At 44.5% G+C, this 24,589-nt stretch overlaps 1 protein-coding gene across 1 annotated transcript in view; it reads left to right on the top strand.

The window, feature by feature from the left end:
* The window catches only part of rxfp2b (relaxin family peptide receptor 2b), a 264,102-nt gene that overhangs the window by 8,111 nt on the left and 231,402 nt on the right, over nt 1-24,589 (top strand). Inside the window, 1 exon segment of the mRNA XM_068034408.1 lies at nt 22,740-22,886. Within this exon segment, the coding sequence (XP_067890509.1) occupies nt 22,740-22,886 (147 nt within the window).

The following is a 24,589-nucleotide window of genomic DNA, read 5'->3' as shown; positions in this document are numbered from 1 at the left end:
TTGGAAGGTGAATTTTTAAAGTTGCTGACCTGCTTGCTGGTTGTCTGGCATTCGTTGAACTGTTGCAGTCTCCTGGCGGTTCACTTTGGGTTGAAGACAGTGATGATATCTTAGGCCACTTCTCACCAGTAGAAGAGTTGTTTTTACAAAGGCGCTTTCTTGTCTATGCTGCAGCTAGCTTCCAACTTGTCTCAGCAGGGTTCAGCTGTATTGGCTGGAAATAATCTCTCTCTCTCGCAACCTCGATGGAATTCAAGATACCTCTTTGGTGCACTGTATGGCTGAGGAAAGATGTTGTTGGTCATTCATCTGCAGTGCCAGTTCAGTTTCCTCTGATAGAGCTTGCTTGGCCAAGGGCCAGGTCACCACACAGTCAGGGAAAATGCCAGGGACCTCTTTCGGTCTCTCTAAAATCACTTGGGAAGTTACCACCTTCACCCCTGCAACTTAATTAGTTCATCTCCACCAGTTTAATGTCCCAAGATTGCCTTTAATGTCTTGTTAATGGAGACTGGCCAGCTGAGCCACTCCAAACTTCTCAAGTCATTGTTTTAAAAGGGAATGGCCACACAATTTGACTCCCTCCCAATGTCTTGGAATGCAGGGGATTTTGATGCAAATTTCGGTGGCCATTTTAGCTGCTTTTTTGTCTGTTCATTTTACTCCTTTTTAAAATTTAATTCAGATTTCCAGCCGATTGATGATGAATGAAAAACAGTCAGCATAGTACGTGTTCGTGACAAGATGCACTCAGCTTCAATATAAAGAGAAGCTGCATATCTTAAAGCAAGGGCATTGTTTGTTCCATACATTGGGAGGTGAACCTGAAGGACTGCCATGTCACAGGCACAGGCGTCGAGATTATCAGACACTACCATGGTGATCTTGCTGCAGGAAGTGAGGGTGCACAAGGACCTCTTCTATTCCACTAGAACTAAAGTGCCAAGGCAGGCACTGTAGCAAGCCTGCAGGGAGATTTCAAAACCAGGACATGGTTGCAATGGTGAAAAAATTGAATCATCTAATCTGCTTACCCAGGTTAAGAACATATTTTGTTAGATGCCTCATTTCTGCATCACAACTTTCCACAGCACTTACCCCACCACCCCTCCACCCATCCCCTACCCCACAACCATAGGAACCCCCACCCTCCTTTCCACTTGCCCATACTCTAATTAGAAATGGGAAGTAAGTCTACCCTCCTTCGACTTTCAGCTCCACTATCAGCAGTTGCTTTCACAGGATGCACATGCAGCATATTGCTGTCACCTGGTTGCACGTGGAAAGCTATGCCGACTGCTTGTAATTTCCAGCAAATATCACCCTCTGTTGTATTATTGCTTTCTGACACTTCTACGTCCTGTGTACTGATTGCTGAATATTGCATTCATTATGCACATACAAGCATACCTCACACAAATTCACCAGTCTTGATGGAGCTGTCAAACCAGAAGCAAACAGGAAGAGGGATAGCTTCCATTTAGGTCTAAGTCTCATGGAGCAGGAAACCCTGGAGATTGTGGCATAAGCCTTCCTAAGAGCTTCGAGAATGGATTGTTGGGGGCGTTGGAGCTGCAGAATCTCTGTCATTTTCTCTTTTCTTCTGTTTGGCCTCTGTTACGGACAGGTGGGAAATGATAGGGATGGTTCTCCTATTTCACCTCACAACTGACGGAAGATGGCATTTTTAATAGAATTGTGTTTTAACCCTGGAACATTTTAATAATCAATAAACAGACAAATGACAGGTTTTTTTTATAGGTTTTAAAGAAAGATAAATGCTTATTAAACAATATCCGAAAATATTCGCAACACACACAAACACAAGAAAAGACAAAGGTTAAAAGATAACATGCATTTAGATCTGATGGTTTTAAAATAAGTATAAAGATGTAAAGGATTAATACCAAAGACAGTGAGAGACCCCTCCCACTGTACAAGCGATGATGTGACAGTCACATGAGATAGGCTTGAGAAGAAGAAGGTATAGCAGTTCAAAGGATGCTAGCTTACGTGGCTTGTGGAGAGTGTATATAGTAACTGTAAATAAAAGAGAGTTGTTAGTTAACCTTTACCAGAGTCTAAGACTTTCTCTAGAATACCCTACAATGCTACTAATACAAACCCAACATTTTCCCCAGGAGGAAAATTAAAAAATGTTGCAGGCCTGTTTCACCTTTTTCCAAGTTCACTGACATCAAACTTTGGAAAGTTTCAGGTGTACAGATGCTTTGCTGCAGACTTCTTTGGTCAAATTTCAGTCACAGTTCAATAGCAAAAATCTTGTTACAATTTCACAGGTAGGGAGTTTTAAAGGGCGTCTGTCTCTGCCTCTACGTAGTTTATAGATGGTATTCTGACAGAGTTCTTCTAGCTGGGCTGGGTCCCTCTCTTACTCCTGGCTTCTGTCTTTCTGTACAGAAGATGTCTCTTATTTAAACTCCTTAGCAACGACTTGGTTTCTGCTAGGTGACCAAAGTTTCTGTCACATTGTGTTTTCATAAATGGTGTTTGCTAGAGTGGCTATTGTTAGACAATGGATTTGAATATTGCTCATCACTATGCTGACTTGATAAAGTGGTATTTTTTCACACCCTTTATCCTGCGTTTGAGTCTGGAATTTCTGTGTGCAAAGTCATTGTCAGCCCAACTTGTTGAAGCGGGGTAGCCATTAATACTGAATGGGCCATTTACATTTATAATGCTTTCTTCAACACTTGAACAGGTATGATGATTGGTTCAGGGTTCCAGCAGTTGCCATGTGTATTTACAGTACAGGAGAGGTCACCTGACAGCTTATTCCATCTTGTTTTGCAACAAAAAGTGTCCATTTTGAGTTTGATACATCAGTTCATTTTACAGTTCATAATTTCTCCTTGCGCGAACGTGGCACTTCAACAGGCAGCTGTTTCAGGGAGCTGGCAAAACTGTTGATGTTTGGCCACTCCATGTGCCTTTGGATCGTTAATTTGCTAAAATGATTTCCAGTTTATTCCGATCTAGGATTTTCTGTGATGAAGGTTACTTTTATCTGTAACCTCTTGTGCCATATCTTTAGCTGTTCAATTTCCCATGTAGCCTTAATCTCCCCCCCCCCCCCCCCCCCCAGCTTGGAATTTCCCTATTGGTTTGAATCTACCTTGTCACTCTTATTGAAGTGAAAGAAGCTTGTCCTCTTGTTTCTTTGTTAGTTAACACTGTTTTTGTAGCTGGTGCAAATAACACTTTGCAGCATGTTGAACACCAGGGAATTAAATACTTGGACCTCCTGTATGTGCTCATCAAATGGAAATATTGAGATTTTGTCCTTGGCTGCAGACAGAAGGAGTCTCCAGATCAGCTATTGTGTTAGTGAAATGTAAAGGGTAATTTGATGTGTAAAAGTTGTAATGCACTCTTATCTTGATAAGTTTAATGTATTCTAAACCATTGGATTAGATTTTATTGGGGCTTCGACGTCGGATTCCGTGATAGAGGGGGCATGAAGATTAGCCCGGATGAGGCCCACCACAGACCTCGATGCCATCAAGGCCCATCCTGATCTTGACGGTGGCAGCGTGGCCTCGTGGCAGACTGTCACTTAAATATTCAGATTAATTTACTTACCTGAATTAATGACTTTCCTGTTGCTTCCTGAAGTGCTGCCGCGATCTTCATCCCAGCGGCCGGCACTGCCACGCCTTCGAATTCCCATCCGGGGAAGTGAGGTGCACCACCTGTGGGGAGGAGGGAAGTTTATCTGTGCGGGAGGGAGCAGGGTCAAACTTACTTGATTGGTTTAGGGGGTGATGGGATGGGGTAAAGGTAAAAGGATCTAAACTTTGCAGCGGGGGGGCAAAGGTCATATATTCAAGGTAAGTATTTTTGGGGGAAAGGGCAGGAATGACATGTAATGCTATTGGGGGGCGGGGTGGGAGAGGGGCTGGAAAGATATTTTAAACTACTTTTAATAATTTTGAATTCACTGTTCCTTTAAAGATTTTAATTGTCATTTAGGGCTCTAAGCCCTTTAAAAATAGCACTGGAACCTGTGTTGCTGGGGACAGCTCGCCAGCCCCCTCCATGTCATTGGGGGGGGTGGGGGGGGTGTGGTCCACCCCGGCCATGTTAATGGGCACCATGTGTAAGATAGCGGCGGCTCCATGGAGTGAAAGCCGTGCCTGTGGGCCACAATCTTTTACGACGGCAGCAGCTACATAAGATCCAGCCCATTGTCTTTCCTAGGCCTCCAGCTTCATTCCAATAAAACAGTGAGAAAAGAGCCAGCAGGCAGTGGAAGCAAGCCCATGGTTTTTTTTTCTCACCATCCTTGTGACAGCCAACATCTTGAAGAGATTTCCGCCATGCCATCATTGATTGTTGTTGCTGTCATAAATGCATTCACAGGTCTGACCATGAGTTAAGTTACTGGGGTCTACTGCAGAATGGAATGTACACAATGAGGTAATTTTTTATAAAGAAAGCACATGCTGTCATCGTGATTATGACAAATAGGCTGAAGTTGTGACATTCCATTATAATGCTATTAAGTCTAAGGGATGTAATTGAGGATGCAGGCAGTTTCAGAATTTTGGTCAGAATTTTCCAATTGATCGTGAATGGTGAACAAATTATATCTAGATCATTTCAAGGTAATCAAAAATCAGTTATCAATGTGGCATAGTTATACTACAGCGAAAATTGCTGTTACCTATCCAACAGATAGTTTTTCTAAGGCTATAAATATTGCTGTCAAAAAATGAGTACACCAAAATGAAGTGATTAAGCCAATATATTGTCAGAAACTCCAGGAGTAGTACTTGTCAAATCAAAATGAGCCTCTCATTTTATAACATTATTACTGAAAGTCATTAGCAGTGCTGCAGAAGAAATATCATCTGCTATAGGATTCATAAGCAACCATTGAACACTAACTGTTCAAGGACTTAACGGCCCCAAAATTCCCAAATTTAATTATAATATCCACTTTCTATTGGTCTCTGACCCAATAATCAATAGTCACTACATTGAGGGTTTTGATTTTGTATCTTTTCTTTTATAGTGTCCCCATTTGTTACAATGAATGTAACACATTTACAAATAGTAATGGGTATTTTAATAGTTCAAAAAGATAAGGAATATTGTGCACAAAGATGTACTTTTTCAGATTTTGAACCTCATTCCAACACCAAGTAGTCAACTAAATTATCAGCTAGAATTAGGGTAGGTGACTCATTTTTAACAAAGGATTCACAGAGCAATATGTACCAAATTCATTCCCACCCTGTGCTAAGTTTAAAGAGAATAGTTCAGATAAATCTATCCTCGGTTTTGTTAATTCAAATGGTTTCACTAGTGATTTTATTAAATTGGACATTTTGTGCTACTAAAATCACTATAACTTACAGACAGGTGTTGGAGCAAAGGTGAATGTACATGTTTAGATATGAAACCAGTGACTAAATCTGGAATTCATTTGTCTCAGTAACTTGCCTTCTGGGACTATAGGTGATAGTTTCGGCAGTGTACATTGGGACTGGGTAGTTATCATGACCGATAAAGCCCAGTATGGGAATTTTTGTTCGCCAAAGCAATCTGCAAATGTGAAGTACAAATTTAATTGTGCTTGTAAGGTGCTGTTTCAATGAAAATTGAGTTATCTGCACTGAGTGCTGCTAGAGGGCACAGAGTGTGAAGAAGGGAGTTTGGTAAGTCAGTGGATTTTAAGGGTTAATCTCTCTGAAGTCTAGTTTTTGTTTTGTTACATTTAGCAATTAATTGAAATTACTCTTGAAGTTAAGAGCAAAGTTAGGTTTCTTACAGTTTTTAAACAGGGGTATACAAGCTCTCTGAGAGTAGCTGTAGCTAGTTAATTAGGTAGCTAGCTTAAACTGGTTTCTGAGCTCCAGCAGAGCTGACACAGCATTGTTTTAAGAGTACATAAATTCAAGGGACTGCTGGAGGGCACAGAGTGAGAAGAAGGGAGTTCGGTAAGGGGGGGGAAGTATAACTTAATTAAGAAAATAAATTTATCTGCACTGAGAGCTACTTTGAGTGCACAGAGTGTAAAGTGGGAGTTGGTGTGTGAGGGAGGGGCTCCTTGCTTTCTTTTCCTTTTTCTACCTTTTTTCAGCCTCCAGTAACTGCCTCTCTCTTCGGTATAGGGGAAGAAGCTGATTGGTGAGTAACTGGTAAGTTATTCTACTTCTCATTGTAATAAAATGTTTTCAAAGTTACAGTATGATAGGGCAGCTCGGCCAAATGGAATGTACATCCTGTGGTATGTGAGAAGTCATGGACGCACCATGTGTCCTAGACAAACACATCTGCAGGAAGCATCACCAGCTGCAGAAGCTTGAGCTCCAGGTTTCGGAACTTGAGCGGTGACTGGAGTCACTATTGTGCATCCACAAGGCAGAGGACTATGTGGAGAGCACATTTAGGGATGTGGTCACACCACAGATTAGGAAAATGCAGGCAGAGGGGGAATGAGTGACCGCCAGGCAGTCTTGGAGAACCAGGCAGGCAGTGCAGGAGTTCCCTGAGTCTATCTTGCTTGCTAATCAGGTTTCCATTTTGGATACTGGTGAGGGCGATGGTTCCTCAGGGGAGTGCAGCCAGAGCAAAGTCCGTGGCACCACTCGTGGCTCAGCAGCACAGGAAGGGAAGAAGAAGAAGAATGGAAAAGCAATAGTGATAGGGGATTCGATAGTCAGGGGATTGGACAGGCATTTCTGCGGCATTAAGCGTGACTCCAAGATGATGTGTTACCTCCCTGGTGCCAGGGTCAAGGATGTCATGGAGCGGCTGCAGGACATCCTTCTGGGGAAGGTGAATAACCAGAGGTTGTGATCTACATTGATACCAATGACATAGGTAAGAAGAGGAATGATGTTCTTAAAGCAGATTTTAGGGACTTAAGAAGGAAATTAAATAGTGGGACCTAGAAAGCAGGATTACTTCCAGTGCCAATGAGCATAGGAATAGGAGGATTGATCGATTGAACACATGGCTGGAGAATTGGTGTAGGAGGGAGGGCATCAAATGTCTGAGGAATTGGGACGGGTTCTGGGGCAGGTGGGACCTGTACAAGATGGACGGGCTACACCTTAACAGGGCTGGAACTAATATCCTCGCAGGGAGATTTGCTAATGCTGTTGGGGAGGGTTTAAACTAGCTTGTTAGGGGGATGGGAACCTGAGGGGTAGCTCAAATTGGAATGATATAAAGTTGGTAACAGGAGGTATAAATGTAGCAAGCGACAATAGAAGGTAGGCAAAACAAAGAAGTATCAACTCAGTTTAGAATGCAGAATAATATAAAGAAGACCAGGTTAAGGGCACTCGACCTGAATGCATGCAGCATTCGCAACAAGGTAGATGATTTAAAGGCACAACTAGAGGTAAATGGGTATGATCTAATTGCCATTATGGAAACGTGGCTACAGGGTGACCAAGACTAGAAATTGAATATTCAGGGTTCTTCAACGTTTAGGAAGGATTGGAAAAAAGGAAAAGGAAGTGGTGTTGCGCTGATAAGGGATGGAATCAGTACATTAGTAGGGGAGGATCTCAGATCAGAAGAACAAAATGTGGAATCTGTTTGGGTAGAGCTAAGAAACAGCAAGGGGCAGCAAACATTGGTAGGAGTTGTTTATAGGCCACCAAACAGTAGTGGTAGTGTGGGGCATGGTATTAATCAGGGAATTAGGGAAGTAAGTAGCATGGGTAATAAACTAATTATGGCTAACTTCCATCTGCACATAGATGGAGTAAACTTAGTGAGCACTAATGCTGTGGAGGACGAGTTTCTGGAGTATGTTAGGGATGGTTTTCTAGAGCAGTATGTTGAGGAACCGACTAGAGAACAGGCTATTTTAGATCTAGTATTATGTAATGAGAAAGGGCTAATTAATAAACTTCTTGTAACATAACCTTTAGGGATGAGTGACCATAATATGATAGCATTTTACATTATGTATGAAAGTGATGTAGTTCAATCTGAAGCCAGGGTGTTAAATTTTGAACAAAGGAAATTATGAAGGTATGAGGGGCAAATTGGCTGAGGTAGATTGGGAAAATACATTAACAGGTATGACAGTGCATAGACAATGGGTAGTCTTCAAATAATTATTACATAGTTTACAGCAACTATACATTCCTCCAAGGCACAAAAACCCCAAAAGTAAAGGCAGTCAACCATGGATAACAAAGGAAGTTAAGGATTGTATAAGATTAAAAGAAAAGGCCTATAAAGTTGCCAGAAATAGTAGTAAACCTGGGGATTGGGAGGATTTTAGAATACAGCAAAGGAGGACTATCAGGCAAACCCCACCTACGAAGACTGAGGCACACATTATTTCGCCACACGAACATTAAAACTTAAAATTGCAAGCCCCTGACTGGAAGGACACTTGCATAGTACTAGCAGTGTTGGGGCAAAAGGGACCCAGTCGTTGCTTCCCTAATACACAGAAGAAGTGTCAGACCAGTTTTAGTCACATGACTAATTGGCTGTTGCAGAGAATTTGAACTTACCACAAAGGATTTGAACTCAGACAAAGCCGTGTGCTCATGGAGGAAAGATCTCTCTGGGAACTGAAGCAAGAATTACCTCCTCTTGTGTCTGCCTGCTTATCTCTCAGGGAACTGAATCTTGTGAAGAAATGTGAAAGGCAAAGAGAAAAGTTTCCTACGTGAACAAAGTTTAAGTAGAACACTGGGTCCTGACGAAAGCAAGACTACCTACAAAAAAGACTAAACCATGAGCTCGAAGCATCGTAACAAGATATTTTCTTTTCTGTTCCTATCTCCATGTGTAAATTACATGTGCAAGTTAGCGTGGGCGCGTCGTATATCCGTAGGCATGAACCGTATTAAAGTTTAAGTTTTAATAACATTTAATCTTTCTTCTTTACACCTGAGAGAGCCTGTGTGAATTGGTTTCTTTGTCTTAAAATTGGAAAACTGTGAACAAGGATTCACAATAAGGGGAGCTTAAAACACAGTGTGTTTAAAATTAAACCCTGTTACACTAAGACAAGGTAAAGATAGCAAAAGACCCCTGGACACACTTCTCACCTGGTTGTAACAAGGACCAATAACTGATAAAGAAAGGGAGAATAGAGTATGAATGTAAACTAGCAAAAAACATAAAAATGGACAGTAAATGCTTCTATAGGTACGTAAAAAGGAAACATTTGGCTAAGACAAGTGTGGGTCCATAACAGGCAGAGTCAGGAGGATTTGTGATGGGGAATAGAGAAATGGCAGAGAAGCGAAATGATTACTTTGTGTCTGTTTTCACTAAGGAAGATACAAGAAATCTCCCAGAATTAGAGATCCAAGTGACTAGGGAGAATGAGGAATTGAAGGAAATTAGTATTCGTAAGAAGGTTGCATTGGAAAAATTAATGGGGCTGAAGGTTGATAAGTCCCCAGGATCTGATATTCTACATCCCAGAATGTTGAAGGAGGTCGCTATGGAGATAGTGGATGCTTTGGTGATCATCTTCCAAAATGCTATAGATTCTGGAGCGACTCCTGCAGATTGGAAGGTAGCAAATGTCACCCCACTATTTAAGAAGGGAGGGAGAGAGAAAACTGGGAACTACAGACCTATTAGCCTGACATCAGTAGTAGGGAAAAAGTTAGAACCTATTCTAAAGGATATGATAAATGGATGCTTGAATAATAATGATCTGATTGGGGATAGTCAACATGGATTTATGAATGGGAAATCATGTTTGACGAACCTGTTGGAGCTTTTTGAGGATGTTACTAACAGAATTGATACAGGGGAGTCGCTGGGTATAGTATACCTGGATTTTCAGAAGGCTTTTGATAAAGTTCCCCCACAGGAGGTTGGTTAGCAAAATTAAAGCACATGGAATAGGAGGTAATATACTAGCATGGATTAAGGATTGGCTGACAGGCAGAAAACAGAGAGCAGGAATAAACTGGTCATTCTCGCGTTGGCAGGCTGTGACTAGTGGGATACCGCAAGGATCAGTACTTGAGACCCAGCTGTTCACAATATATATCAATGATTTGGATATGAGGACCAAATGTAATAGTTCCAAGTTCACAGATGACACAAAACTAGGTGGCAATGTGTGTTGCGAGGAAGATGCAAAGCGGCTTCAAGGGGATTTGGACAGACTTTGTGAGTGGGCAAGAACGTGGCAGATGGACTATAATGTGGAAAAATGTGAGGTTATCCATTTTGGTAGGAGGAATAGATGTGCAGAGTACTTCTTAAATGGTAAAAGATTAGAAAGTGTAGATGTACAAAGGGACCTGGGTGTTCTTGTCAATAAGTCACTGCAAGCTAACATGCAAGTGCAGCAAGCAATTAGGAAGGCTAATGGTATGTTAGCCTTTATCGCAAGAGGATTTGAAAACAAGAGTAGTGAAGTCTTGCTTCAATTGTTTGGAACCTTGGTTAGATAGCACCTTGAGTACTGTGTGCAGTTCTGGTCCCCTTGTCTTAGGAAATATATTATTGCCCTAGAGGGAGTACAATGAAGGTTCACCAGACTTGTTTCTGGGATGGTGGGACTATCCTATGAAGAGAAAATGGGGAAATTGGGCTTGTACGCTCTAGAGTTTTGAAGAATGAGAGGTGATCTCATTGAAACTACAAAATACTTAAAGGGATAGCGAGGGTAGATGCCGGTAAGATGTTTCTCCTGGTTGGGGAGTCTAGAATCACGGGCCGCAATTTCAAAATAAGGGAGAAGCCACTTGGGACAGAGATGAGGAAGAAGTTCTTCATTTTTTTTTTTTTTTTATTTAGAAATACAGCACTGAAACAGGCCCTTCAGCCCGAGTCTGTGCCGACCAACAACCACCCATTTATACTAACCCTACAGTAATCCCATATTCCCTACCGCCTAACTACACTAGGGGCAATTTACAATGGCCAATTTACCTATCACCTGCAAGTCTTTGGCAATGGGAGGAAACCGAAAAACCCACGCAGTCACAAGGAGAACTTGCAAACTCCGCACGGGCAGTACCCAGAACTGAACCCGGGTCCCTGGAGCTATGAGGCTGTGGTGCTAACCACTGTGCCACCCTTTACTCAAAGGGTTGTGAATCTTTGGAATTCTCTACCCCAGAGGGTTGTGGAAGCTCAGTCTTTGAGTATGTTTAAAGTAGACATTGACAGATTTTTAAATACCAATGGCATCAAAGGATATGGGAATAGTGTGGGGAAAAGGGCATTGAAGTGGATGATCAGCCATGATCATATTAAATGGCGGAGAAGGCTCGATGGGCTGAATGGCCTATTCCTGTTCCTATAATTTAAGTCACCTTGTGCGCACAGAGGGATGGATTTTGACATGTGGGCAGGCAACTGACAGAGTGTGCTGATCAGTCACCCATTCTGGTGGTGAAGTGGTTCCTGTGATTTTGGGACTATGGCTTCATTTAAATTCACCACAAGCTGTCCCAATGGAACTCGCCAGATTGAACACTGGAAATTGAGCCAGATCTGCCAACCGCAAGGTGGGTTGCAGGATGGGAGGTTGCAATTGTAGAGGGTGGGTATCTCGAGCCGGCAGTAGCACCAATTATTTTGTAGGCGCCGGAGGTGCACTCCAGCTCCTCTGGGACTCCATAAAAGTAATTTGAGACTTGCTTTTAGAGAGCCTATTCTCTTGCATCGCCCATGGAACTAATCAGAGATTGTTGCATTAATAAGTGCTTTGCTGTGAGATGAATCATTTTTATTGCAGCATGGTCATGTCTTTAAAATGAATTCTTCCATAAATATAGAAAAATGCATTGCATTAAAATGAAACATAAAGATATGCAGTAATCAGTATATTATGTGTGATATTTGGACAATACTTGGGAAGATTCATTATTTATGAAATCATGTACTTGCATTTATTCTTGGAAAACAAATGGAAATTTTTCTTGTTTTGGCAGTTTTATAATAATCAAGGCGAAGGACTGTGAATACTGGAATGGGACATTTTTCACTTTTGCCTCTCAAGAACATTATACAAGTAGTTCTATGCCAGGTTGTTGCACAGCTAGATGAAGAGTAAAGCTCTCTTTACTCTAATCCAGTAGTGTGGCATATCATCAATATTAATGCACCTCCTACTGCACCAAAGCAACATTTCCATTTTTCATATTAAAAACAAAGTGTAAGAAACAGTAAAAGGCTATTTGATCTATTCCTTTTACAAATCACATACAATTTGTCTGACCATACACTCTGGGCAGAATTTTTTGAACTTGGTCTCTGCTGAAATGGCCACTATTAGTGGGTCAGGAACCCTTTGACCTCTCCATTAGGCTTTCCAGAAGCCCTTTATCTGATTCAGAACAGCTGGCATTTTGCCAAAGCAGAGTGGCCTCCCACCGTATTGGGAGGCCACTAGCTTCATGGAGACTGCCTCCCTGTGCAGCCCAGGGGCCATCAGAGCCAGAAGCTCCATGGCCCAAAGAGGGGGTTGCAGACAGGAAAGGCAGACCTCATGGTCCCAACGATCCCCCGGAGGGCTTTCCCACTGACCCTTAGCCCTCTGAATTTTTTATTTTAAATCTAGTTACCTGGAGAGGCTCAGAGTTCTCCTGCCTGCCTCAGCAGCGCCCACCTCTCCCTATGGCACTGCTAAGACTTCAGAGCTGCCTGCCCTCTGATTGGGCTGGCAGTATCAGGCGTCTGCCTGGATGGCGGATAAGCAGGTGGCCAATTAGGAGGCCACCTGAAGTAAAATCACCAGCTGGTCCTGCTGCCAGTGAGTATAGGCTTGGGACCCGCTTTTCGGCCTGATGTCGGAGTCACAAAGCCCATGGAAAAATTCAGCCCATGGCATTAGAATCCCACCTCCATGTTTCCCAGCCAATTGGGGGCAGAAGGGATGGTGAGTGGGATGATACACTGGATCTTTGAAAGGAAGAATTTCTAATTAAAGGGACCATGGGTTACAATGCCTCAACAGGACATGGATTCTTGGGGCTGCAGCAACCACAGGAATGGAGAAAAGATCTGGGAAGGCTGCTCCCCGGGTGTCTCACTTTTACCTGGATGTCCTGCTGCAGGATCCAAGGGACTGCAGTGAGGTGAGCTCTTCCAAGGATGGGAGGAAGACGACAACCTCTCCAACCAAGCAGGCGTGGATGGAACTGACCAAGGAAATCAGCAGCAGGAATGTTGTTCCTCCAACCTGGAGCCAATGCACCGAGGATCCAGGACCTCAGGAGGGCAGTTAAGGTGAGTGGCATAACACTTCAAGTACCAAGCCCCGCACTCTGATTTTCACAACATTCTCCTGCGCAGCACTTCTCAGGACAACACACCTTGCAGCTCCACTCATTCCTCTCTCTCCAGCACCTCCTCACGTCCCCATCTGAGCAGCCAACACTCACACTCACCTTCATCCTAAGCGCTCTCACCCATGCCTCACAGTCGCTCTCCACAAATGTTGTGCTTTCCCGCTCCCCACAGAAGCCATTGTTAACACTCACAACTCTCTGCTTTCTCTCTTTGCAGGAGAAGAGAGCACACAGGCAGAGACCAGAAAGGGTCGTCCGCCCAGTGACAGGCACCCTGATGGCCACTGGCAATGCCTGCCCATCTAACCCACTGGAAAGGAGTTTGAGGCTGCAGATGTCAGGATCAACCGTTATGAAAACCTGAGCCTCCTGAGACACTGGTGCTCTCACATTTTGAGAGAGCTGATCCTCTGCCTGTAGACCCTGTGTTGGGAAACTCGCCTCCTTCGAGCTGGATCTCTGTGTCCAGCCCTGTGGAGCGGCGTGTATCTGAGGAAAAGGCAGCCACTGCTACTGCTCATGTTGCTCCCACTGCTGCTGCTGTCAGTGTTGGTGTTGCTGCTCCTCTTGCCCTTCATCAGGGATGCAAGATAGAGCTGCATAAGCTGCTCCCTTGCCATGGTGAAGGCTGGCAGAAGGGAAGTGTAACTGAAGTGAAGTGCCAGACAGGTGAAGTAACTTCCAAGAAGTTGGCAATCACCTATTCTCTGAGAAGGAGTGCTGTGAGCAGTAGCCTCTCACCTGGCCATACCTGGAGCTGTTCAGTTTCACTGATCAAAGGCTTCCCAACCTGTCTGTTTCATTAAAGTGGACCCTGGCGAGTTGCGAACAGCTCAGGAAATAGGGGTTCTGGCTGTTAAAGCCAGAGTCCTTGGTTAAAACATAACTTAATTAGCTACTTAAAAAATTTTAATACCTTACCTGCCAGCTGCACAGGGGTTCCCGGATGAAAGCAGAAAAGAATGGAATGATGTCGGGCTCCCAACCCAACATCACCTTTAGGGATTTAACTCCCAACATGCATCCAAACCCACCTCCCGTTGCCTGGGAAAACTACCACCTCTAATTCACTCATCTACCTTTTCTTGAAGGCAATCAATTACATTTACACTCCAAGAAGAGAAACCTAGTTGAAAATACTTCTGCCGCCCAAAGTAATCAAGCAAACATCTGGAATATTGATTCAAATTATAGCCCACATTCTGTGTAATTGCATTCTATTCATGGGGCAGAATTTTCTGCACTTGGTCCCTGCTGGAACAATGAGACCATTTGCGGGTCAGGGACCCGATTCACTAATTGATGGGCTTTGCCGAGGCTCTTTCTCACAGCCACGGCATTATCATTCAGCCTCTGGGTTCCCTGACCAATCAAGGAGGGCAGGCAGGATGTTGTGCCTAAACAAGCAATGAAGGATCTCTATTTAATGAGACCGCAGCCGACTCATAATGGCAGAACTGAAGGAAGCATTCAAGATAGCAGTAGGAAGGATGAAACTGCTGCAGCATGTGGGAAGGCTGCCTCCCAATTCTCAGTCTCGGCCCTTGAGATCATGTTGAATGCAATGAGGACACAAAGAGAAGTCCTATTCCCTGAGGACAGGAGAAGGAGGCCAGCCAGCCTCGCCAGGCAGGCATGGCTATAAGTAGTAGAGGCAGTAAACAGGAGGAGTGTGGTGCCCTAGACCTGGATCGAGGGCTTCAAAAGATTTAATGACTTCATGAGATCCAGCAAGGTGAGGGTTGTACAACTGTTAGCTGGCAGTAATCACTCTTTTACTTCCCTTGCATTCTCCTGCACAGAACTCCTTTGACCGAGCACACCTTTCTGTCACACACATTCCTTTCTCTCTAGCCTCCTCCTCATATCATCTTGTCAAGAAACAGCACTCACACTGATCCCCATCCTATTGCCGCCTTGTATCCATTCCTCATAGCCACCCTCTTCAGAGGTTCACCCACCATCCTCATCAATCAGTTCAATTCCCAGCCATCTCCAAGTAGCTCCTTTTACGGTGGCGGATCCAATATGGATGGAATGGCCTCCATGTCCTTCCTGCCCCTTGTTCCTCTCCTCTGCCTCAGCAATCAGTTCAATTCTCACAGCTAATGCTCTGCCCTTTCTCATTGCAGAAGAAGAGAGCACACAACTCCATGGAGAGGCAGCGAACAGGGGGTGGACCTGCAGCTATGCCCACCCTGACTGCCGTGGAGGAGGAAGCACTTGAGATCGGCAGGGTGGCACTAGTATTGGTCATTGATGATAGAGAGATTGGAGAGGCCCAATTGAGGTAGGCTGCATGCGCTGTCTGGGGCAGACCAGCTAAATGGAGGTGGTCAGTGGAGAAACTTGGCCATTGGGAAACAAGGGCCACTGGCTCAGCACAGGTTGCAGGGAGATTGGGCAGTAAGCACCCGGGCAGTGCAGGGGATTGTCACCCTCCTGGCATTGCAGGGATGTAAGAGAAGGGGGCAAGGCTGCCAAACACAATTGGGAGACTACCTGAACACAAGGAAGACAGCAGCTGGCAGTGGGTGCACAACTCTTAGATGTTGGGCCCAGTGGCAATGAGGAGCAACGCCCACTGCAGCAAGAGCAGAGCCCCAGGCATCAGGAGGGCAGAGGAGAGGAACAAGGGGCAGAAAGGACATAGAGGCCATTCCATCCACATAGGGTTTGCCGCCGTAAAAGGAGCTACCTGGAGATGGCTGAGAACCAATGCCACAGGAGACTGAGACTCTGCTGGCAGATGGTCACAGAGATCTGTGCCCTTGTCACCAAGGACCTCCCACCTCGCAGCACTGCTCGCCACTCCTTGCCTGTAACTGTTTAAAGTCAAAGTGGCCTTAAACTTCCCACATGGGTCCTTGATGGCACCTCGCTAATGGCTGTACACCACTGCATCTCGCAGATCACTGATGCCCTGTTTTAAAAGAGCTGGGCAGTGCATTCAATTCCAGACAGACATGGCCATGTAGGCACAGAGAGCTGTGGATTTCACCTCCATCGCTGGATTCCCCCAAGTGCGAGGCATCAGCGATTGCACTATGGAGCCCAGTGACTGGCCAGTCAGATCTTTCAAGGAAGGGCTTCCACTCCCTCAATGTTCAGCTGGTCTGCAAGCACAACAAGAGCTTCCTCCAAGTATGTGCTTGCTTTCCTGGCAGCTGTCATGACTACTACTTCTGCCAGTCCAGGCAGCTGCAGATCTTCACTCCGCTCCCCCAAACGCTGTGCTTGGATTCTCAGGGACAAGGGAAATCCCTCGAAGAGATGGCTACTGACCAATCTACGAGGGCCAGAGACAGAGGCATACAGGCAATACAACTGAAGAGGAGCAGAGTTAACGTTTCGGGTCAGTGACCCTTCTTCAGAACTGACAAATATTAGAAATGTCAAAGTTATAAGCAAGTGAGGCGGGGGTGGGGCAAGAGCTAACAAAGGAGAAGGTGTAGATTGGACAAGGCCACATAGCTGACCAAAAGGTCATGGAACAAAAGCAAACAATATGTTAATGGTGTGTTGAAAGACAGAGCATTAGTGCAAATAGGGTGTTAACGGACTAAAGGTTGAACAGCAGCAAGTACAAACATGAAAAAAAAACAGTGGGTAAGCAAACTGAACAAACTAAGATGAAATGAAATAAACATGAAAAAAAAGTTGTAAAAAAAGAAAAAGTAACGGAAAATTAAAGTAGAATGGGGGGCCCGTCATGCTCTGAAATGATTGAACTCAATGTTCAGTCCGGCAGGCTGTAGTGTGCCTAATCGGTAGATGAGATGCTGTTCCTCGAGCTTGCGTTGATGTTCACTGGAACGTTGCAGCAATCCCAGGACAGAGATGTGAGCATGAGAGCAGGGGGGAGTGTTGAAATGGCAAGCAACCGGAAGCTCAGGATCCTGCTTGCGGACTGAGCGGAGATGTTCCGCAAAGCGGTCACCCAGTCTGCGTTTTGTCTCCCCAATGTAGAGGAGACCACATTGCGAGCAGCGAATACGGTATACTACATGCTGCAATGTTCCAGTGAACATCAATGCAAGCCCATATGCTTCACTAACCACTCTCTCAATATGTCCTGCCACCTTCAAAGATCGATGCACATGCTAGGTAGCAGATTAAAAAGCAGGACCTCAAAGGTTGTAATCTCTGGATTACACCCGGTGCCACGTGCTAGTGAGTATAGGAATAGGAGGATCGAGCAGATTAATGCGTGACTGAGGAGATGGTGCAGAAGGGAAGGCTTTAGTTTCCTGGATCACTGGGTCTGTTTCTGGCTAAGGTGGGACCTGTACAAGTTGGACGGGTTGCACCTGAACCGAAACGGGCCAAACATCCTTGCTGGGAGGTTTGCTAGTGCTGTTGGGGGGCGGGGGTGGTTTAAAATTGATTTGGTAGGGGGATGGGATATTGAGTGGAGTTACAGTAGGGTGTGATGTACAGTCAAATATAGAAGAGAAACTGAGCCAGTCTGGAAGCAGAGCAAATATAGACCTGTTAAGGCACAAGTGAAAAATGCAAGGCTGGATTGCATCTGTTTTAATGCAAGCAGTCTTACTAGTAAGGCAGATGAATTGAGGGCATTGATTAGCACATGGCATTATGATAATATTGCTATCACAGAGACATGGTTGTGGGAAGGGCAGGACTGGCAGCTCAATATTCCAAGATATAGAATCTTCAGGCATGACAAGGGAGGGGGTAAAAGAGGAGGTGGCATTTCACTGTTGATCAAGGAGTCAATTACTGCAGTAAGGAAGGTTCCTCAAATGAGGCCATATGGGTAGAACTTGAAAACAAAAAGGGGGCAATCACTTGGCTGGGAGTGTACTACAGGCCTCCAAATAGTCAGGGAGAGATAGAGGAGCAGATATGTAGGCAAATCTCAGAGGTGCAATAATAATAGGGTAATAATAGGGGATTTCAACTTTCCCTATGTTAGAGGAGATAGTATTAGTGCAAAAAGCTTAAAGGGGGCGGAATTCTTCAAGTGCATTCAGGAGAGCTTTTTGAGCCAGCGCGTAGAGTTCTACAAGAGGAGGACCGGTACTGGACTTAATCCTAGGGAATGAAGCCAGACAAGTGGTAGAAGTGTCAGTGGGGGAGCATTTCGGGATAGTGACCATAACTCTAAGATTTAAGGTTGTTATGGAAGAGGACATAGAGGGTCTGGAAATAAGAGTACTGAATTGGGGGAAGGCAGATTTCAATATGATAAAACAGGATCTGGCCAAAGTGAACTGGGAGCAGCTTAAAGAAAAGCCTACATCAGACCTGTGGGAGTCATTTAGAAGGGAAATTGTGAGGGTTCAGGTGCAGCATGTTCCTGTAAAGGTGAAGAGTAGGACCAACCGGTCAAGGGAACCCTGGATGTCAAGGGATATAGAGGATTGGATAAGGGGAAAAAAAAGGAGGCGTATGGCAGATTCAGAGTGCTGAAAACAGCAGAGGTCCTAGAGGAGTATAGAAAGTGTAGGGGAGTACTTAAAAAAAAAGTAATTAGGAGAGCGAAGAGGGGGCATGAAAAATCACTGGCAGACAAGATAAAGGAAAATCCTAAGGTGTTTTATAAGTATGTTAGGAGCAAGAGAATAACCAGGGAAAAAGTGGGGCCCATTAGGGATCAAAGAGGCAATCTGTGTGTGGAGCCGGAGGACATAGGTGAGGTTTTCATCTGTGTTCACTATGGAGAAGGATGATGTAGGTGTAGTGATCAGGGAGGGGGATTGTGATATACTTGATCAAATTAGCATTGAAAAGAAGGAAGCATTCGTTGTATTAGCGGGCTTAAAAGTGGATGGATCCCCAGGCCCAGATGGGATGTATCCCGGGCTGTTGTGTGAGGCGGGGGAGGAGATAGCAGGGGCTTTGACACAAATTTTCAGATCCTCTCTGGCCACAGGAGAGGTACCAGAGGACTGGAGGACAGTGAATGTGGTATCATTATTCAAGAAGGGTAGCAGGGATAAACTGGGTAATTACAGGCTGGTGAGTCAGGCTTCAGTGGTGGGGAAATTGTTGGACAGGATCTGAGACAGGATTAATCTCCACTTGGAGAGGCAGGGATTGATCGGGGATGGTCAGCGTAGCTTTATCGGGGGGAGATAGTGTCTGGCTAACTTGATTGAATTTTTCGAGGAGGTAACTAGAGGTATAGACGAGGGTGGAGACGTTGGTGTGGTCTACATGGACTTCGGTAGTGCTTTTGATAGGGTTCCGCATGGGAGATTAGTTAGGAAGGTAGGGGCCCATGGGATCCAGGGTAATTTGGCAAATTGGATTCAAAATTGGCTTAGAGGCAGAGGGTGATGGTAGAGGGTTGTTTCTGCGAGTGGAGACCTGTGAACGGTGGCGTACTGCGGGGATCGGTGCTGGGACCCTTGCTGTTTGTGGTGTACATTAATGATTTGGACGTGAATGTAGATGGTTTTTTTTTGAGATACAGCACTGAAACAGGCCCTTCGGCCCACCGAGGCTGTGCCGACCAACAACCACCCATTTATACTAACCCTGCAGTAATCCCATATCACCTACCTACACTAGGGGCAATTTACAATGGCCAATTTACCTATCAGCCTGCAAGTCTTTGGCTGTGGGAGGAAACTGGAGCACCCGGCGAAAACCCACGGGGTCACAGGGAGAACTTGCAAACTCCGCACGGGCAGTACCCAGAATTGAACCTGGGTCCCTGGAACTGCGAGGCTGCAGTGCTAACCACTGTGCCGCCCCTGTGATTGGTAAGTTCGCAGACGATACGAAAATTGGTGTCGTGGATAGTGAGGAGGAAAGCCTTAGATTGCGGGACGATATGGATGGGCTGGTAGGATGGGCGGAGTAGTGGTAGATGGAGTTTAATCCTGAGAGGTGTGAGGTGATGCACTTTGGGAGGTCTGGCAAGGCAGTGGAATATAAAATGAATGGTAGGATCCTTGGGAGTGCAGAGGGTCGGAAGGGCCTTGGGGTGCTTGTCCATAGATCACTGGGGGCGGCGGCACAGGTGGATGGGGTGGTTGAGAAGGCATGCAGGATGTTTGCCTTTGTTGGCCGAGGTGTGGAGTGCAGGAATGAGGAGGTTATGATGGAGCTGTATAGGACGCTGGTTGGGCCACAGTTGGAGTGCTGTGTGCAGTTCTGGTCGCCACACTGTCGGAAGGATGTGATTGCAGTGGAGAGGGTGCAGAGGAGATTCACCAGGATGTTGCCTGGGCTGGAGCATTTCAGTTAAGGGGACAGACGGGATGGGCTGGGGTTGTTTTCCTTGGAGCGGAGAGGGCTTGGGGGGGACCTGATTGAGGTATACAAAATTATGAGGGGCATTGATAGGATAGATAGGAGGAAACTTTTTCCCTTAGCGGAGAGGTCAGTGACTGCGGGGGCATGGATTTAGGTTAAGGGGCTGGAGATTTGGAGGGGAGTTGAGGAGGAATTTTTTCACCTGGAGGGTGGTTGGAATCTGAAGCACACTGCCTGGGGGGCGGTGGTGGAGGCAGGAATACTCATGATATTCAAGAAATATTTAGATGAGCACTTGAAACACCATAACATACAAGTCTGCGGGGAAATGGGATTAGTTAGGGCGGGTGCTTGATGGTCGGCGCAGGCGCGTTGGGCCGAAGGGCCTGTTTCTGTGCTGTAAAACTCTGACCTAGCCCCAGAAGCTTTTTGGGGAGAGAGTTCTGTGTTTTCATTAACTTTTGTGTGAAGAAGAGCTTCCTGACACCACCCCTGAATGGCCTAGCTCTAATCTTAAGATTATTTCCCCCTTGTTCTGGATTCTTCAGCCTGAGAATATAGTTTTCTCTATCTACTGTATCAATTCCTTTAATTACTTTAAACACCTCAATTAGATCATATCTTAAATATATTCATACTTCAGAATATTTTATAAACAAAACTGATCAAGTTAAAATTTTGCTATAGACACCTGTATTTTTTTAATATTTTTCTTTTAAGAAGTTGAGAAGTACAAACTGGAGGGTTTTCTTTTTTTTTTAAAAAAAAACGAAAGAATAGTATGTATATTTTTGGGATCTTCTACCAAATCTGTGAATGTGGTCATGGCTCCAAGTTCTCAGTAAAGTGATGCACAGCAAGATGTGATACTGAGCCTTAGTCTTAAATTTAGTGCCTATATTTGCTTAACTAACTGATCTCAACTGGGGCAATATGAGGGCACTACCATTTTCCTTGGCATCCTCTCGTCAGGGAGAAAAGAAAAAAAAAAAACAGCCAGGACTCCTGCTCCTGCACTGAAAAATGTGTTTGTGTGTCTGTGAAAGAATCTGGTTTGGCTCTGATTCTTACTGTGAATGAATAACCTCATACGCACTACTTCAGCTCACACATGTGTCCCCCAGAGGTGGGGTTGGAGGCAGGATAGGGCACAAAGAATTGCAATTGGTGGTGAGGGGGATCTGGGGGGGTTGGTGGTTGATGAGCCCATCATCTCCCCATCGCTAAGCAATCTTCCCAGGTGTGGGATAGGCCAACGATGACCTCCTTACCCAGAGGCCAATTGAGGCCTTTAAGTGGACTATTAAGGGCTTGTTCCCACTGCTGCTGAGATCTTACCAGCAGTGGTGGGGGGGGGGGGGGGTGCAGGGGCTTCTGCCATGCAGGGAGGACACCTTGTAACCTTGTAAAATGAGGTGCCCTTTCTGCCTGCGGGCTTGAGGGGGGAGGGTCCCTCCTCCGTGGGCCAGAGATTGCCCATGGCGACCCCTGTCGTGAACCAGTTTAACCCTCAGGACCCACCTCCCCCTGAACTGTGTGACCACCACACCCCACCCCCACCCCCAAGTCCGCCTTGCTGGGGCCTTCTGAACTGGACCTGGTGACCCTGCCTCACTCACCTTGGGTCCGGGGTTTCATCACTAGGCCTGGGTCCGAGGCCTCTGCAGTACTAGCAGTGGCCACCTCTCCCAATGTCGTTGCCGCTACTGCTGTGCTGCCGGCCCTCTAACTGGCTGGCAGCTCTTGGAGGTGGGATCCCCATCTTTAAAGGGATAGGGATCCCGGCTACTGATGAAACTTTGATTTAAAAAGACCAGAGGATTGCCCCAGGGGGTGGTGGGGCGCGAAAAGGCAGAGGCGGGCTTTCCTCCTCCTTTTCGGCCTAGCGCCCGGAGCCTCACCTCCAACACAAAATCCAACCATGAATGCCAGCAGCAGACAGAGCCCTCTAGTGAGGAGAATAGAAATGTAAGAAAATTGGAAACAAAAAACAAAATGGTTAAATAATTTTGTTCTTTCAAGTGGACCAGGATCAATTTAAAGTGGTGACATGAATCAAATAGTTTGTTCCTTGTTGTATTTTGTATATCCTGGCTGCCTTATTCATTTGCTGAACTCCTGTTAAATATTTCAATAATTTGTAACTTGGTCTTGAAAGGAGCAATTTTTCACAAGTAAGTCTTTATGTAAAAACAATTGCAATATTTCATTCTCTCTCTTTTTCCTCTTTAGAACTTGCAATGACAGAAACTATCTCTCAGAATCCTAGTTGCCCAATTGGATTTTTCCCATGTGGCAATCTCTCTGTGTGTATACCACAATCATCGCATTGCAATAAAATTAAAGACTGTGAAAACGGAGCAGATGAGGAGGATTGTGGTAATGTACTTTTGATCATCTGAAATGGAGTAACATGTCAGACTGTCATTTACATTGCATATAATTCCAGTTTATGAAAAAGCATTGTTGGAACAATTATAATCTGACGTGTTGTTACATGTGGATTTGGATTAGATCTGCTTATTCAGTGAAAGTTGCCAACGCTGCAAAGTTGAAAGGTTATGAAATTTTGACACTAATAGATTGAGCCAGCATAGGATAAATTTGGTTATTTTCATTTTTGTTTTTCTACCCACCACACCCGCCCCCCCATAAATTTGAATAGTGAAGTCAGTTATTGAGTTATCTTTAGCTATTTTTTTTTTAAACCTGACATTTTAACAATGATTTCTGAACACCGCTTTGTCCAGACATTCTTGCAAAGTAATGATTACAATAATGTTAAACAGCTTTAAATTCTTGGCCATTATCTCCAGAATTTTAGACTGATTTCCAAATGCTATTGAAGAATTAGCTTCGACTGGGACTCAGATTTGATTCCATAGAGGGAACAGTAACTGCCATGTTGCATCGCCAGAGGTGATTCCCTGTGCATTGTAAACTAAAACATTTTTTTGCAGTGAACAAATGAATGTTATTTTAAAGTGTTCCCATTGTATGTCAGTCAAAATGATATTCTGAAATGTTTGCAGGTGAATTAGCATGGGAAAAAAATTATTAAATGTATTTTACCATACTATAGCTCATGCATTGGTGTATTTTAGACTGAAGTCTTCCCATGTATTCTCACACAATGTTTGATGTTCGTTCTTCTTGATATTGTGCATATCTCAGTGGAGCTGAGCTCTAAAGTTCTGTCCAGGCAATGTACATTTGATTGTTGAGCTTCAACTATACCAGTAGAGAGCAAAGGACATAAAAAATGGGCAATATGTCTATGGTTTTCCAATACTCATTAGCAGGGCTATAAAGAGGAAAGAATATGAAGGAGCTAAAATTGCCAGTTTAACTTATTCTCACGAATCCTTTCATCCAGATACTTATAGCAACAACTGCTCCTAACTAGGGTAAATGTGAAAGGAATGTATGGAATTACAATGATGTACATTGATGTAAAGCAAAATTATACTGGAGTGGTGATTTTTATTATGTTTATATTGGTACCTTTTCATCTTCCATGATTCTAAAGAGTTAAGAAAACCAAAATTGAAAAAGGACTTCAATTCCATTGAAACTCATCCTCTGGTATATTAGTTCAGGTATCATAATCTTTAATTGTATTTTAAATGACCCTAGTATTTTTGCCTTTTCTTAACCTGCTTGGTAGATTATTATAAATGTATTTAATCAACATATTATTTCCTAATATATGTTCTAAGTTTACTTGTCACTAATCTCCACTTCTGTCCTCTGGTCCAAGCTTTTAGCTCACTTCTGAAGTAATCAAATGATTATTATTTAAATTTTGATTTTAATCCTGGGGTAACAAGGTTTTACTATGGGCTGGATCGGTGCCTTCAAAAATGGCGGCCTGCCTGCGCAGGCTGCACGCCAGAGAGCCGCCGCGATCTCTAGTGCGGCAGCTCATTTAAATAGCCAGAGCGGGCCATCCCGCCCAATCATGTGTAGAGGACGGCTGTCTGTCCCCAGCAATGGCGTCAGCTTGTTTAAATATTTAATAAAATTACAAAAATACATGCCTTTCTCCCCCCCCCCCCCCACAAAAACTCTTACCTTTACTA

The sequence above is a fragment of the Heterodontus francisci genome, chromosome 6 (assembly GCF_036365525.1).
Source record: "Heterodontus francisci isolate sHetFra1 chromosome 6, sHetFra1.hap1, whole genome shotgun sequence".
In the NCBI taxonomy this organism is placed as follows: domain Eukaryota; kingdom Metazoa; phylum Chordata; class Chondrichthyes; order Heterodontiformes; family Heterodontidae; genus Heterodontus; species Heterodontus francisci.
Note: the sequence above shows the minus strand (reverse complement) of the source record. Positions and strands in the feature narration are given on the sequence as shown.